Source organism: Sturnus vulgaris, chromosome Z, assembly GCF_052056855.1.
Source record: "Sturnus vulgaris isolate bStuVul1 chromosome Z, bStuVul1.hap1, whole genome shotgun sequence".
Taxonomy (NCBI): Eukaryota; Metazoa; Chordata; class Aves; order Passeriformes; family Sturnidae; genus Sturnus; species Sturnus vulgaris.
In genome coordinates, this window is record NC_142283.1 from 58,579,640 (window position 1) to 58,596,626 (window position 16,987).

The window sequence follows — 16,987 nt, forward strand, 5'->3', positions numbered from 1 at the left end:
GAAACTGCAAAAAGTCTATGTTACTGTATCCAAAACTTCATGCTGGGGGTACTTTTGAGTCCCTTTGTCCAGATGAGGACCCTGTCCTTACTGTGATGCCATGGCTGGGTAAGATACTTCTGGGTGTTCATTGCAAAGACAGCATGGCTGCACAGAATGGCAAGATTAATTAATTTGTCCCGAATTTGTCCACCTGGGGAAGCAGGGTACCAGGGCAGACTGTGATGCTTTCTTCTCTGATAATTGTTGGAAATAACTGGGCAAAGCTGATTCTGAGATTTCTGGTTGGCTGACTGACACCTGGCACTTTTGCAGAAGTTCTGAAGAAAAAAAATTATACCTCCTCTGAGACCACATCAGGGCTGCAGTCCCAGATATGCAAGAATACGGCTGTGTGCAGCTGAGGCTGTAGCTAACCTCCCACACAGCTCATCCGTGGAGGACCAGGACCTTTGAGAGAGTGTCAAGGTCACTCTGTCACATAAGCTCCCAGACAACAGCTCTTGCAGATATCTGGCCACAAAAAGGGGATGTTCTGACCTGCTTTTGAGGACATTTCAGTATGTGCACTGTCTAGCATTTCTGGGGAGCTTAAGGATTGTATTTGCTGATTGCGTGTATTTTTCACTAGAAATAGGGCAGATCTTCATAGTCCCTAGCCTCAATCTGACATAATTTGCTGATCGATGCTGGTTCTTCTTCTGTCTAGAACTAATTTACTGCACAGATTTAGTGTGTTAGGTTTATTTTGTGTAGTAGTTGGGGTTTTTGGTGGTTTTGGTTAGACAGTTGCTGTGACTTGACCACTACTTGTCCCAAAGCTCTCAGACATCTTTAATGTTGCTCTGCTTTTGTGACATTAACATGATCTCTTCTGCATTGTGTGCAAGTCTTTGATTTTTTTGAGCAGGGATTGTTTTTTATAGTGTTATCTATGTGTCTGATAGAGGTCCCTTATTGAGGCCTTGTGTACCTTTACAAAGCATAGACAATATTAATGAACTCTGCAGAAATAGCAATATTCCAAAAGGAAAAACAGCCATTGGCTGTTTTTAAGGCATGAGGGGGAAAAGTAACAAAGTGGGAGAATCAAGCCCAAAGATGATGCTTCCACCTACTGCGTACTTGGGGTATACCAGAACATCTCAAAGATGAAAATAGGCTGTTTGAAGTATGTTTCCAGTCCCACTTGTGGCAGTTTAGATTTGCTCCAGATCGTGGTTATGCTACTCTTTCTCAACTCCAGGCAATTTGTGTCCCTTCTCCTCGAGTGTGAGTCTGGGTTTGCTGGAGGATCCTGAAAAGCACCAACCACGAGGTATCAGCTCTGCGTGTGGATTTACCACTCTCTCTCAAAGGCTGTGTAACTCTTAGCCACGTGAACCATGCTAGCCTCAGGGCACTTGGTTTGCCTTACTTTCGCCGGGCGCTTTACCCCATTACTAAATGTTCCCGGTCAGCGCAAGCAGCCATCAGCACAGCGCAGGGGCTGGACAGGATAACTCGGGGAAGCCTTTTTGCGCTCCTTCCCCGCGGGAGGCTCAGAGGCCAAGCTCATCCCGCTGGAGCGCTGCCAGCGGAGCGGGGCCGGGCTCGGGGCGGCGGCGGGAGCTCCGGGGGCGGGCCGGCCCCGGCGAAGGTGGTGGCGGCCGCTGTGCCCGCCCTGCTCACCTGGGCACAGGCGCCAGCGCTCCGGCGCCGCTCCCTTCCGCTCCTTGGAGGATGAACGGGCCGGGGAGGAAGGTAAGGGGAAGCCGGGAGGGTCAGGGGGTGGCGAGGCGACCCCAGAGGCTGCCCCCGGCTCCAGGGTGCTCGAAGCCGGGACACGACGGCTGACACTTTGCGGGCGTTCTCCCGCTCCAGTCGGAGGGGCTGGCGGAGATGTGTCCCACGGCTCAGAGCGGCTCGGCTTGGCTGGGAGTTGTGCTCAGCAGTGCCCGGAGCCCCAAAGCCAAGGAGTCAACCTTTCCGGTGGTGCCGTGACCACCCGAAAGGGATTTGCTGTGCGGGTATTCCCGAAAGGAATAAATCAAGGGAGAAGAGTTCTGCTGTTGAAGTAATAACGAGCAAAGAAGAAGCTGCTTGTAAGGAAGCGACCACCGAAGTGCTGCCTGGGGGAACTGTTCAGTGCTGTCAGGAGAGCTGCAGTTGCATTTCTTAACTTTTGAGTGCTGAGAACTATTTGAATCCAGCCAACCAAAGGCAAAACAAAGGGTTTGCTCAAGAGCAGCACCCTAAGCCTTTTAAATGTGGTGTGATCAGTGTTGTTCTAGAAAACTTGCTCATAACTTGAAGTATGTGGCCACTGTCCTGCCAGAAGTTATGCTCCTCGGGTTAATGCTGACACCTATTGCTAGTGCTGGTGGCTGAAGACTGTTGTTGCTATGGGTTTCTATATATTACTCTTCCTCTTCAAAACGGTGTAGTAAAGCTTTGCTGTGTGTCTCAGAATAAAGTTTATAGTAAGGACAGTGACATTTTGGCCCATTCTAGGGGCAATGACTGCAGGTGTCCATCCCCAGGAGGGAATCTGCATCCCTGGGGCAGCTCATCACCTCTCAGCAGAGAGGAGCAAAATACCAGGACCTCATCTTCTCCTGCTAGTAGGGAGGGACAAACAACTGTGGACAGAGAAGGGCAGGAGCCAGTCCAACTTCCTTGCGTGCACACCAAGCGATGGAGAAGGCAGAGAGTGAAAGAAGTCTGCCTGCCCCTCTGTGCACTCTAGGAACTGTTTGTGCCTGGAGACTTATACAGTAGCAAGGGCTGCCAGTGGAGAGGAAACTAGACTGAGTTTCCTCTTCAGCTTTGCTCCCTTGAAACAGGCTTCTTTCCTCACTTCCAAAATATCCATAATGTAAAATAATTTATGCACTTCTGGGCAAAACTGAACTAAGTGGCATTGTGCAGGCCCGTCAAAATCTGACTGTTAAAGGAAGATCAAAGTCAGGTTCGATGGTGAGATTAGCAAGCAATTCCAGGAACCTCGTTCTAATGAACAATCCCTACTGGAGGGTATCTTTTCTGTGGGATTTTGCGACTGGGTGACTGTTATTCACAGTAGTACCAGAGACAGTGTAACAAAACCAAGGAAAATTAAAACACGGTTTTGCTGCAATGAGTGATTTTTCAAAGTTATGAAATCAAAGGAATTCGGGCCAGGAATTTTTTAAAAATTATTGTTTTGTTTTTTGGTTGAGTTTGAGAGAGATCATTGCTGTCAGTGATATTCCTCTTTATTTCTTTGTTGAGTGAGTCATTGGATTTGTGGACTGAAAACCATACTTTTCTCTTTCTCAAGTAATAGTAACCTTCACCTTTTATATTTATTATATTTTTGATTTCCGGGTGCCATGATTTCTTGTATTGTTGATGAGTAAAAGCATTAAGTTATATATGTTATATATTATCAAAGTACTATAAAGATGGGGTTTTTTTAACAAAACAGAGGTGTACAGAGAAAAGTTCTATTCTAGCTGTCATGATCATTTTTCTCATATCTAGTTTAGGTTAAAAACAGTGCATGTAGTCTGGATAATTTAAATAATTTTTAGGCATTGACTTTAATCTGGGTGTACAGGATGTTATTTTTTACTGTAGTTAAGAAATTTGTTGGACCAATATGAAAGGGCTATGAAACTGTTGAGCCTACTAAGAGCCTAGCAATTTTTTTTTTTTTTGTACAGGCTTATTTATACATTCTTAAACTGGTTTTACAGTAAATGAACCATGAATAGAGGTAACTGTCTTCAATAGCGGGTTGTCAAGTACCAGATTTTCAAGTCTCTGTAAAATACGACCTCTGAAGTAGTTTATTATTACTGCAATGAACTGGGATTTACAGATGATACTTCCAATAATACCAACATAAACTTAGCAATCTACTCATCGCATAAAGCCTTAAAATTGAGGTCAGGGTGAAGTCTATGATTGGCTTTGGAAGGGATATAAAGTTTTGAGGAGTATATTTTCCTCATTCTGGAGGGATTTGCAGGTGTAAACACCATAGAGAATGTATATCCACTGCTTTCTACTGGAAGAAAACAAAAATACAAGATGCTTCAGGGTTCCACTGCTGGCTTCCAAAATCACTCATATGCTTAAATTCATCGTGCTGAAATTAGTCATGTGTAAAAAATTGGTTTCCTTTTGGCATAAAATTTGCTAGGATTTATAAAGTTGCAGTTAAAGCCTGCAAAGGCTCTTTAGTAGTGGAAAAACTGATACATGTGAATATTTTCCAGTGCCTGGATGCACTGACTTCATTCTGGAACCATATTAAATATTCATTTGTGAGGGCAGATTCTACTCCAATATAGCTGTCCCTTCTGTACATCCTCGGTTATCACATGCTGCTCACAGGAAGGCCTTCTGCTTTAGTGCTCATCAGTCAGGATGTACTGCAGCAAGATTACTTCAGGAGCATGACTGGAGTGTGCTATAAGAGGTGGTGCAAATGTACACCATCTTTAAATATTCCCTCTTTCTCATTGTTTGGTAAATCCATGGTTGTCTTCTCACAGGCAAGATGCAGAAAGAGCACTGATGGTAGGAAAAGGAGTGTTTTAACTTTCCTTTAGTTCCTACTTCAGTGACAAACATACTTCCCCTCTGCAGCCACTCACTCAGCTCCCCTCCAGCTTCTGCTCACACTGATCATCACTTGCTTGTTCTGTCTCTCTAAGTTCCTCCTGAGCACCGTGCTTCTGAGGAGAGGCTGAGAGTAGAGACTGTTGAGCCTGGAGAAGAGCAGACTCAGAGCATATCTCATCAATCTAAAACTGAATGGAGGGTGCAAAGAAGACAGACACTTCCAGTGGTGCCCAGTGACAGGCCCAGAGGCAATGGACGTGAAAGAAACTGTAAAATGGGAGATCCTCTCTGAACATCATCAGGGAACTGTAAGAGTGACTGAACACTGGAATGAACAGGGAGTCCAGAGGTGTCATCTTTATACTTGGAGATACTAAAATATACATCCAGTTATGCCCATCCCAAGCAACCAGCTGTAGATGGCCCTTTTTGGGTGTATGGGAGATTTGACCAGATGACCCTTTCAAACTCAACTGTCCTTTGGTTCTAGAATGTTTTCATCCTGCTGTCAAGCAGGCATTGGTACTCTTCACACTTTCCTGTTGGTTTTCAGCAGTCCACATAGTTTCACATCCTGCAAGAGCCTTCACTCCTCTCAAGCACTCTGGCACATTGCACAGAGAGGCTCATCCTCTAGTTGTGCTCTTTCACCATTAACCTAAAGTAAACAGCATGAGGGTTGCTGCTTGAGGGCTGCATTTAGCAATGGTTCTCCAGAATTGTGTCTTCTTATTCCTACAACTTATTTTCTGGCATCAACTCAAATATATACCCAAGCAAGGGAAATCCATGTGAGAATGGGCAGGTTCCTGAAATGCTGTCTGAAATCAGTAACAAAATTCTCACTGAATTCAATGGGAACAGGACAGAAACCGGAATACTAGGACATTAAGGAAACCTGACTGACTGACTAACAAAATAACTTATCTAAGAATTTATGTTAATTCAAAAAAGGGACTGTGAATAGCTGGCAAAACCATTTAGGGTATGATATAGTATATTCACCAAGCTCAGTCTGCAAAGTCAAAATATGGTTTATGTTCACATCTTTTAATAAAATTCTAAATGCCATTGATACATGGGGTGGGTAAATTCCTATGAAAAAAGTCTCCGACTAGATAGTCAACTAATCTTACAGGTCTTTTGGGTAACACTACTTACCCAAAACTGATAGGTTTTGGGTGTAGCTCACAAGTGTATGGGTTCTGAGTGGCATTCCTGAGCTTCTGGCTCTCTTCCAAATGTCAGTTGTGGTGTAGGGCAGGCAGTTCAAATCCCCAGCTTAAATTTCCCAAGCATTAATAGAAAGGAAGAGAGACTTGAGAGTATTGCAATGAATGCACAGAACTGGCTGCTTCTGTTAAGTGGGGTTTCAGGACACATTTATCTGCAACTAAGTGCATTGTGCTCTGGGAGGCAGTGAGGCCTCACCCAGGACTACAGTCTAAGCAGCAAGAAAGGCTGCATGGTTGAGTGATAAAACACAGTCTGCTTCATTTTACTTATACTGAGCCTATCTTCAAGGTTGTCCTCAAAGATAGCCGCCAGCAGAGCGCCGTGGCAGTGGGCAAACAGGCAAGTGTGTAGCAAATGCAGGGTGTAAGCCGCAACGTGATTTGTGAACAGTGACAACTAGTGGGGAAAACAGTAACCTAGAAAATTGTCATTGCCAGAGCTCACTGTGGTAACTGGAAAACTAAAAATTCTTTGTCAAAGAATTGATGATCAAAAGATCGATGATCTCAGTTCAGTTTCTTGATGGATTAGTGCCTGTCTATATTGCCATAATTGCAACGACCCATGAACTGCACCAAGAGAGACAGAGGCTGAGGCTCAAAGTCTCCCTAAACTGAGGCATTTTAGCTGTGAAACCATCACTTATGAATAAACTGAAATCTAATTCAATGAAGTGCTTCAAAAGCATTCAGAAAAAAAGCTTCAAAAGCAAAAGAACCAAAAATAACATATTCAGACCATTTTGTCATACAACATCACAATCCTTGCACCAACCATGCTTCAAGTTCCTAGTATTTTTGCATCACTCACTAAAACCAGGTAGAGAAACAGTAGTCAAGCATCAGGTAATATTCCAAGAGAAATAAAAGGTATATACACAAGTGTTCCTTGGTGACTGGGCTTCAGATAAATGCTTTATTAGGCAGGAAGCATACTGCTTGGGAGACATTACCCATTCTTGATAGATTTATTATGTGCCATTTAAAATAGAGAGATTTAAACTAAAATCTTGCAAAGGCTTAAAACCTCCATGTTTAGCTTTACACCTCCTACATAGTTTCACTGAGGTCAATGAAACTATTCACTGTGGAAAGCTAAGAAGGTGTGTAAATCTCTGTAGCATTAAACATTTTTCTTGATTATCTCACCAGGGACTGGAAACAGGGATTGGCAGCTATAGACACCTAGGGTAAAATGGCAACTTGTGTCATTGAATATTGGCTTAATTGAAAAGCAGCATTAAGAATTGTGAAACAATTCTGGCCTTTTTTCCCCTAACTGCAGTGGGTGAGATTTGCTCACCCATTACTAGGGCACATTTTGACCGTGAAAATAAGTACCTGTAACTTTTTTTAAAAAGTATTTAGTGCCAGCTGGGGTTGCTGGGGATGTGTGTGTGCAATGTTGTCCATACGGGAGGCTTGAAAGCAGACCCTCTGCCTGGGTCACGAGCGGGCTGCACCACCGATAATGATCCTTCTCCTCATCCTTCTCCTCATCCTCCTCCGCTTTCCCCCACCCCAGGTGGACACAGCCCGGTCGGTGGTGGCAGGCGCTTCGTAAGACGCTGCCGAGGAGGGGAAGGGGTTTGGCAGGTCTGGGGGGCCCGGAGGCAGCGCGGGGAGCGGGCGGGGGTGACGGGGAGGCGCCGCAGGGGCGGGAGCGGCCGGGGCAGCGCCAGCGGCGGGGGGAGGCGCCGGTGCCGGCGGCGCGGGGTGCGCGGCGCAGGGGCGGCGGCCCCGCAGCCCGGGCGGGCGGCAGGTGGGAGCGGAGCGGCGGTGCTGCGGGGCGGGGTGGCTGGGAAGGGAAGGGAAGGGATGGGCTGCGCACCCAGCATCCACGTCTCGCATAGCGGTGTGATATACTGCCGGGACTCGGAGGAGTCCAACTCCCCCCACCAGACCACCGCGATCTCGCAGGGCACCACCACCCTGCACGGCCTCTTCGTTAAGACAGACGCGGCCGACTCCATCCCCTCCGTCCTCGCCTACCAGAGCCGGCAGCCGCCGCCCTCCGCCGGCCCCCGCCGCAAGGAGCGCAGGGAGTCCGGCGGCGCCTCCGCCCGGTCCAGGACGCCCCACTGCTGCAGCGTCGAGGCGGAGACCCAGACCAGCAGCTCCAGCGCCAAGGTAAGCCAAGTCGCCGCTCCGGAGGGATCTCCGGCGGCGCTGGTGCGGGTCCCCGCCGGCCGCGGCGGAGGGAGGACGCTGCGCGGAGCCAGCGCCTCCCCCGCCGGAGGATGCTCGGCGGGCGGGATGCAGCTGGCAGGAGCGGTGCCCTGGTGCCCACTGACTCACCGCAGCTGCGGCGGCCGGGCCGGGCCGGGCTGGCACTGCTGCGGGGGGGCCGCCTGGCCTGGAGCTCGCCGGGGGGAGCAGCGGCCGCCGGCCCCTCGGGCTTTCTCTTCCCCGAGCCCGCAGCCTTGGTGCCGCTCCGGGGCGCCCTGTGTTGGGATCGCTCACGCACACACAGCGAGCAGGGAAAGGGCTTGCTTCCATCTCTGTAACTGATGCCAGAGAGTACTTGGTGCTGGCTTTACTTCATCCCTTTTCCTTCCCGCCGTATCTGGTTAAAATGAACTGTTGCTCCTAGGCATGGATGTTGGGCTGAGACCCGAACCGCTCGGATCTGCTCACGTATGCTCACTAATGCACCTTGCTGGTGTAGGGCTGTGGAGATGCTCCTGGCGGAGCGGGCGGGGGCTCTGTCTGTCTGTAGGGTACCTGGAAGGCTTGGGTCCCCCTCTCAGAGGCTAAGGCAGGCTCTGCTGCAACCTGCCTGTCAACGTCTTCACTTAAGTCTAGCACTTGAAAAGAGATCATTGCGCCGGATTTTTTTTTTCCATGAAGTTTGTTTGGTTTCTTGATTGTTTTTGTTTTTGTTTTGCTTTGTTTTTTTAGTATCAGAATAGGTAACTTCCCTGAAAGCTTTCTAGAAATTAAATTTTACTTTGTTGCTCTCTTCCAAAGTTTATTAATAAAATAAGAAAACAACAAACCAGTGTCATGATCTTAGCTGCACCTTAGGTTACTTTTCTGTTGTACTAAGAAAACATGCTATCATGGCACAAAGCAATCATAGTATTTTGGAATTTCTTATTCATATTCTAACAACGTTATAAAATGTTCCTTAATATTTTAAAATTCAGAAGTTATCTTAAGGAAAACATAAGTGGGAGACACCCTCACAGCCCATTGTCAGTTTGTTAGTTCAAATGCTGAGAAACTTGTAGAATTGCCTGTGGTCACATTGACTGTTTTGATCATTCAGATGAAGAGCCTGCATCATCAACAACTGGGACAAAATTCAAGCATAACTGGAGTAAAACAATTCTTGTATTTCTTGAACTTATAGATTTCTTTTATTTTTATTTGTCAGAGTAAAATACTTAAGTCAAAATATGATTTCTTTTTTTAATGTAGAGGAGAGCAAAATTAAAACACTTTCACGATTGTTTTAAGTTGAGAATTGAAAAAAAAATTGAAAGAATTGGAAAAAAAAAGGTTTTTAGAGTCACAACTTGGTTCTTGATAGTTGTTTATTATATGTTATTACGTGATGTGCTGTTAGAAACAAATATATTTCCCAACTTTCTAGTTATTAAAACTGAATGTATTTCAGATGTTTTTGAACCTTCTGCTTAGTATTTGTAATGTTATGGTTTCAACAAGGCCCAGTGCCGGGTCCTGCCCTCGGGTCACAACATCCCCAGGCAGTGCCACAGGCTGGCACAGAGTGGCTGGAAAGGACCTGGGGGTGCTGGTGACAGTGACTGACCATGAACCAGGGTGTGCCCAGGTGGCCAAGAAGGCCAATGGCATCCTGGGCTGGATCAGCAATAGTGTGGCCAGCAGGAGAAGGGCAGGGATTGTCCCCCTGTGCTGGGCACTGCTGAGGCCAGACCTCAAATCCTGTGTCCAGTTTTGGGCTCTTCACTACAAGACATTGAGGGGCAGAATGATTCCAGAGAAAGGAAACAGAGCTGGTGAAGGGTCTGGAGCACAAGTCCTGTGAAGAACAGCTGAGGGACCTGGGGGTGTCTAGCCTTGAGAAAAGGAAGCTCAGAGGGGACCTTCTCACTCTCTACAACTGCCTGATAGGTGGGTGAAGCCTGGTGGGGGTTAGTATCTCCTCCCAGTCAACAAGAGACAGGATGAGAGGTAACAGCCTCAAACTGCTCCAGAGGAGGTTCGGGTGGGACATAAGGAAGTATTTCTTCACATAAAGCATTTGGAAGAGACTGCCCAGGAAAGTGATAAAGTCATCATCTCTGGAATTGCTCAAGAAATGACTGGATGTGACACTTTGTGCCATGGTCTCATTGATACAGTGGTGATTGGTCAAAGATTGGATTCAGTCTTGGACATCTTTTCACAGAATCACAGAGTTAACTAGGTTGGAAAAGACTTTTGAGATCATCAAGTCCAACTTACGACATAACATCACCTTGTCAACTAGACCATGGCACTAAGTGCCACATCCAATCTTTTCTAAATAATTCTGTGGTTCAGTGATTATTTCTGATAGCTTCACTTCTTTTAACAAATTATGAGTTTATTATGTGTCTGAGATTTTTTAAGTTATTTGACAACTGTTTCAAGTATATGTAGAAATATTTCCATTCTTATAAGAATTAAGATCTGTAATTGTTTTTTGTACATCACACTAAAGTATTGACTAAAACAGAGTTGGATTATTACAGAAGTATCATCAAGGCAAAATAGCATGCTATACTTGATGGATTGTAAGAACTGGAAAGTGTGGAAAGATGTAGTAGAATATGATTCCAATATTTATTTCCATAAAAGCTCAAAAGTGAAGAAAAATATTATTTATTTTGGTATGGAAAGAGTGTCTAGCAATACCACATGGTTTTAGCTGCTGTAGTGCTTGGTTGCATGTATTAGCTGTATTGGGTATTCCCCATCATATGGCATCACACTCAGGGAAAGAAGGAGCAAGGGAGGGGACATTTGGAGAGATGGTGCTTGTCTTCCCAAGTAGCCACTGCACATGATGGGCCCTGCTCTCCTGGGGGTGATTTTACTTTACTGCCTGCCCATGGGAAGTGGTGACTTAATTCCCTGTTTTGCTTTGCTCATGTGTACACCTCTTTCTTTGCCTACTAAAGTGTCAAAATTCATGAGTAATTTCACTTTTACTCTTCAGATTCTCTCCCCATCCTGTGGGCAGTGAGTGAGCCTGGGGCTTAGTTGCCATCTGGGGTTAAACCACCACAAAATCCCCTCTAAATGTATTAGGGGACAAAACCAATATACTGGTCAAATGGCTATTAGCACTATTATATATTAAAATAATTTCCGGTTGTGTAACTGCTCAAACCACTTAAACCCTTTTGCTTGATGTGTCTTCATTTTGTGTTTTAAATCGCTCTTTAGTTGTTTACATAATCAAGTATTGCACTATTTGCATCTGATCCTGCCTTTATGCAATGTTTTAAAACTCATCCACACTATGGTATGAAACTAGCTTTAAAATAAATCAATCTGTAATATTTTCAACCCTATTCAGTTCAAATAAAAAATAAAATAAAAGTGAACCAAACAAAACTGATCTCATGTCACTTAAAATGTATGGCTTATCTAAACCTTACTTTCAAAGTCTATTTGATCTCTATTCATTTGAGATCAGAATTATAAAAGATAATTTTTTTCTTGTTTTCTTTTCTTCTCCTTTCCTTAATTAAAAGTTCTGAACCGTTCAGGGCGTTGAGATGTGTTGGTCCCATCCCACTCCCACTGTTCACGAGTAACTCTTCAGCAGTTTTGGTGGGTGGGTGTGTTTCTTTCGATCTTGAAAGCTTGGTAAACAATTATCTACATGTTGCCTGACAAAGGTCTCAGCTGGACTTGTTAAGAGTTAGAAGACGCATCTGTACCTTAATTTGGGAGAAGACACACAGTGTCTGGTGCCCAGCCATATGCTCTCTTATTAAGGTACTTGGGCAGAAGCACTCCGTTGAAAAAACCAGACATTCCTTCCTCTTGTACCCTCCTTAACAAAGCTGAACAGTATCATGAAAAGAAAGAGTGCTAACATCTCAAATGCTCCATCAGATTTGTATGAAGATACAAAGCATTTAGCTTCCATCACGGAAGCATATTAATGAGCTGAGAAGTTGCTGACTGTATAATGGCTGCTCGACCCATTGCTCAGTTATTGCTGGTTCTGAAGTGCAACAGTACCGGCTGTTTAGCAAGAAGTAAACAGTTTTTTGGACACTTCCTTGGGAATTTGAAAATGAAAAAAAACCCTTACCTTATATACGTTTACATCTTTTAATTATGGATAAATCTTAAGCAGAAGTTGTGAATAGTTCTGGTTTTTTGAATAGCTTGTGACCTCAGTATTAACGAAACTTTATAGCAACAGACAAGTTTCAAAGCTCATGTTGCTAACATATTAACTAGATGGAAAAAACCTCCAAACAACTTTAAGTCTTCCATTGATTACTTTGTCATATTTTTCTTCTTGAAATTACAGGAACAGCAGGTGTAATGATTTGGTTCTTCTTATTCTGTGTTCATTGTGGAAAAGAAAGACCTGTTTATGAACCTCTCTTGATCAGTCACAGTAGGAATAGGCTTTAATAGTTTTCAGGCTTTTCTGTAGCAAAGTAATTATTAGAAGCAAAGCTCATAGATAAGCAAAAACATGGTGGACACTATCTCTTATCAGTGTTGGTCTGTGTTAAGTTCCAGGGTGGAAGTGTTGGGACATATCCTTATATTCTTCTCCTCAAAATTACAAGGACCTAGCTTTTAGAATGTTTTTGGTGCTTTTTTTCGTTTGTTGTTGTTGTTGGTTTTGGTTGTTTTTTTTTGTTTGGTTAGGTTTTTTTAATGTGGGAGAATAAGTCAAAACTTCAGCTGCCAAATACAAAGTGGAAAAGACGGAGAAATCCAGCCACTGAGAGAGTTGCATCAGGTCCATAGGTCCTGTAGAAATGCAGTCATAAGTATTGCCTTGATTTCAGATACAGTTGTCTTCCAAGCAGTACCACGTGTAAGAAAACTCAGTGTACAACTTGCACTTCTGGCTTTGTTTGAAGTGTACTATGGTTTAACCGGCTGCTAGTAAGTTCTGTGGCATGTGGAACATGCCAGATGTAGTGTAAACTTGGAAAATAAAACTCCCAACTCTGTAACTTAGTGTGATGAAGGTCCATTTTATTACTCAGTAGGACCTCTGAGATATAAGGCACCTCTTGAACATAGCTGAGGTCTGCAGAGTTGGCTTAAAAAAATGAGCAGACCAAAAATTGTTGAAATATGTTACAGTGCAGGACCTTGTTAATTTAGGCCAGCTGTTCTCTGAGAGGTGCTGGCCTGAGTAGCTCTTACCATAAAGAAAATTGCTAGTATAGAAGTGCTCTTCTGTGACTAAGCCTAGACATCTTAAATTAATGCAGTGAAAGGACTTTTGCTGCTCTGTCTCTGACCTTTCCATTCTTCCTTCAAATGATGCAGGTAAACTTTGGCAAGCACTGTAGTTATGCCCTTAAGCAATGCTAGACAGAAGCACTGTTACAGAACAGATAAAACCATTTCTTCAGAAAATATTAAACCATGTGGCAAAGAGAAGCCTGATGAATGACTTCACACTGAGCCACACAACATTCTGGACTTCCAAAACTCCTCTGGATGATACGCATTTATGCCACCAAATATAAAATGAGCACGTGTGCATAGGCACACGTGTATAAGAAAAGGGAATTGCTGAAAGCTTGTAAGAGAACAATGAGCCTCAATCATTTCATAATTAGAACTCAACGGGTCCAAGACCCCTCTAAATCCTTCAGTAAAAATGTATTTTTTATGAACTTTGGCTTTCAGTGCCCAAAACATCAAGTGGTTTTAAACTGACTACTAGCAGCCTCTGTTTTCCACCTTTTACTGTTTGCTATGCACAAAATGAGACTGAGGTTTTATCTTTTGAGGAGCTTGGGTGTGAATCTTTTGACATTTTCATTATTGTAACTTTTCTAGAAGTCCCTTTAGTGATGTACCTGCTGGATGTACCTGTTTGGCTGCTGGAAAATAGCAAGTAAAGTGTTTTTTGATGCAGCAGTTTACCTCTTTTTGGTGAGTCTTGTCAAACCCAGGATTGCAGCTTAAGGAAAACAGCAATCACATTTACTCATGTGAAGATGAAAGTACAGAGCATTATGACAAGCAGCCTGTGTGTTTGAAGTATTTGAGGACATGAGCTTACAGTAAAAACTGCCATCTGATGATCCCTTGTGTAGTCTCCCTCTGGCACAGATCAGTAGGTGCATTTCTAGCCCAGAAAGTAACCAGCCTTGCAGGGCAGCAACACAGCACTTGGCCATCCCCTTGCTTCGTCTGAGGGCATCTTCTCTGGGGCAGTCTCACAGGACATGATGTAGAATGAGCTCATTCTGCAGGAGCTTCCACAGCTCCCCCAGGTGCCAGTGCTTTTGGCTTATGAAGCTTGAGTCACCTATCCCTCTATGTGAGGAAGAAACGCTGTCCAAATATACATTATTAATTCTGAGTTAAGGTGACATTCTGTACAGCTTTTTGGTGGCAGTGTCTACTCCACGTAACTTTCTTCATATGAGAGGACCATTAATCCATTTGGTGAACTTTATTTTTCCCTTTCATTCAGCCATTTGTGTCAACCACAGCCCCATCCTTCTGCATCCAATTATTTATAAATGTCTTTCTCACCCGTGTTGTCAGCTGTAATAGAACAAAATGCATTAGAGACATGCTGTTCCTTTGTATTACCTCTGACTCTTTGAATAGCGAGGTACTCTGGAGAATAGTTTTTTAAAATCCCTGTGTATCTCTACCCTGTATATCTCTGGCTTGGCTATCCAACACCAAATATTTCACATCTTGGAATAGATTTATGCTAAGAAACTCCTCATGGTGCTACTTCAGAAATGGTGCTATTTCAGAAACTGTCTCAATATTAAATTCTTAATAATGTGAGTTATTCGCTCTGAAAATGCATATCTATTTTTGAAGTAGATTTACAATTCGTTGACCTTTTGCCCTGGATTCAGATTGCATCTGAAGAGGCAGCTTTTGTTCCCAAAGGATGGGAAAAACTGAGTAACGCAGTTGGTTTCATAGCATGGAAGAATGGAGCAGGAATTGCCAAGATCTGGGCCACCTGGACTCCAGCACACAGAATTCACAGACAATGCAGCCAAGGCTGAACAAGTGTATAGATATCATTAAACCGCATTTAAATAAGAATTCCAAAGGAACGATGGATAGCTGAGAGACTGCATCTGTAGGGCCAGTAACATCCACTGATGAAATGGGCAGAATGGAGTCATGAAGCAATATAGGTATTAAAAATCAAGCTATTCAGCATCTGTATGCAAGCCTAGGAGAAATTGCTCACAGCCAGTTTGCATATAGAGCTTCAGCCTGTCAGGTTTAATTACAATTCATTTGTTTATATTTGGAGGAGTGAGGTCTGATTCCTATCTTGTTATATGCATGTTTTCATCAAATAGTGATATAGTTACAGGTGGAATATCATCAGTGCTGTAAAAAAAAAATTTTAAAATCAGTGTAATTGAATGTGGAATTGGACATGAGGTCTCTGGTGTTAGCTTGGGAGCTGCTTCCAGCAGTCAATTTTCCCTTTTTTCTTAGGTTAGCTGTTTTGCCAAAAGGAGAGTGGGAGAGGCTTTCCTGTTCTCCTGTTGCTGATTTGGAAGGCTGTCTGAGAGCACTGTGGAATTGAACATTGTCAATGGTCATTGTTCTGCAGTTATCATGTCCATTATGAAATGCAATTTATCAAACCATTGTGCTAGCCAGAAAACCAAGAAACCTCTTTTAGAAAAGGAGAGAGAAAATTAGGCTTTATCTTTTTGTGTGTGTTCTTTTCCAAAGTTAATCAACTTTCTTCTGAGACCCCAGAATAGGTGTTAATGTGATGACTCAGGTGTTTTCTGCAGAGACACCCAAGCTCAAGTCTCTGTTTCACAAGAGTCTTAAAAAGGTTCTCCCATGTGAGTGAGTACTCTTCCTGGACTGTTGGCTATTGTGGGTTTCTATTTCTCTTGCTTTTAAGATTGCTTCCCTGAAATCCATGCCTTCCAAAGAGTCCTGCCTGATGAATTGCTACTTCCTCCTTGTCACAAAGACAAATCTTTCTTAAACAGCTGTTTAGTTATATTGTGAAAAAACCACAAGATTTCAGAAAGGGTGGTTATATTACATTTCAGAATAAATCCATTCACGTGTGTTACATGTTTAGGGCTGTCTTAATGTTCCAAGCAGTGTTGTGGCTCATGGAAGAAGTCAGAAACTGCCATGCCAAGCACCTTGCCATGGCCTTGTTTCAGGCTGCTTCATTTTACCTCAAATTGAAATGTGAAGGAGACTAGGATAGCATGACAAAAAAGTTTAGATTTCTTGCATTCTCGTGGTCATGGTGTACTGGTCTGCAGCTGCTGGACAGCGCTCCTTCCCCTTGGAGCTCTGGATGGCAGTGTACTGATGGAAACCTGGGAAATCTTTGGCTGCCTTTGTTCTAAAGACATCAGAAAGGTCGGCTGGAGTACTGTGATGGTGTCGTGGATGTTTAGAGAAGAAAAAGATAAAGATCTGAGATGGGCTAAGCAGGTGAGATATCATTGCTCAAGCAGGAAAAGAGTGAACAGTGAAAGCCTAAGCTGAGGTGGTTGTGGATGGGTCCTGTGTTAGGGGCTGAAGGAGGTCAGGGCAGAGACATGCCAAAGGGAATGGGGCTTAAGGGACATGTGGGTAGAGAGGTGTTCTGGGGGGAAATAAAAGTATTTTCTTGGTGGCACAGGATGTCTTAGACACTTGGGAGTCTTGAGGAGATGTGATGTCCAAATCTAGAGATTTCTGTCCAAATCTTAGAGCTGCACAACAAAAATGTGTCTTACCTCTCAGTACTGCTGCAACAGGAATTGCCTAGATGATGTTCTGTGTACAAAACTGTAGTAATGTATCCACTGCTGCCTAAAGTCACTTGATAGTCTGTGCTTGTCTCCGTTTTATTAATGACCCCATCACAATAGCAGAGGACTCCTTCTACATCTTATAATTAAACATTGGAAAACACGAGAGAAGTATTTAATATTTGTCTAGACAAACTGAAGATCACTAACCATCTGCTT

At 43.8% G+C, this 16,987-nt stretch overlaps 1 protein-coding gene across 2 annotated transcripts in view; it reads left to right on the plus strand.

The window, feature by feature from the left end:
* Window positions 1-7,611: 7,611 nt before the first annotated feature.
* Window positions 7,612-16,987, plus strand: part of PDE8B (phosphodiesterase 8B) — a 68,830-nt gene continuing 59,454 nt past the window's right edge. For both annotated transcript variants that reach the window (XM_014889169.2, XM_088156375.1), the window contains exon 1: window positions 7,612-7,958. In XM_014889169.2, coding sequence (XP_014744655.1) covers window positions 7,647-7,958 — 312 coding nt within the window. In that variant the 5' untranslated portion in view covers window positions 7,612-7,646. The remainder of the gene's footprint in view (window positions 7,959-16,987) is intronic.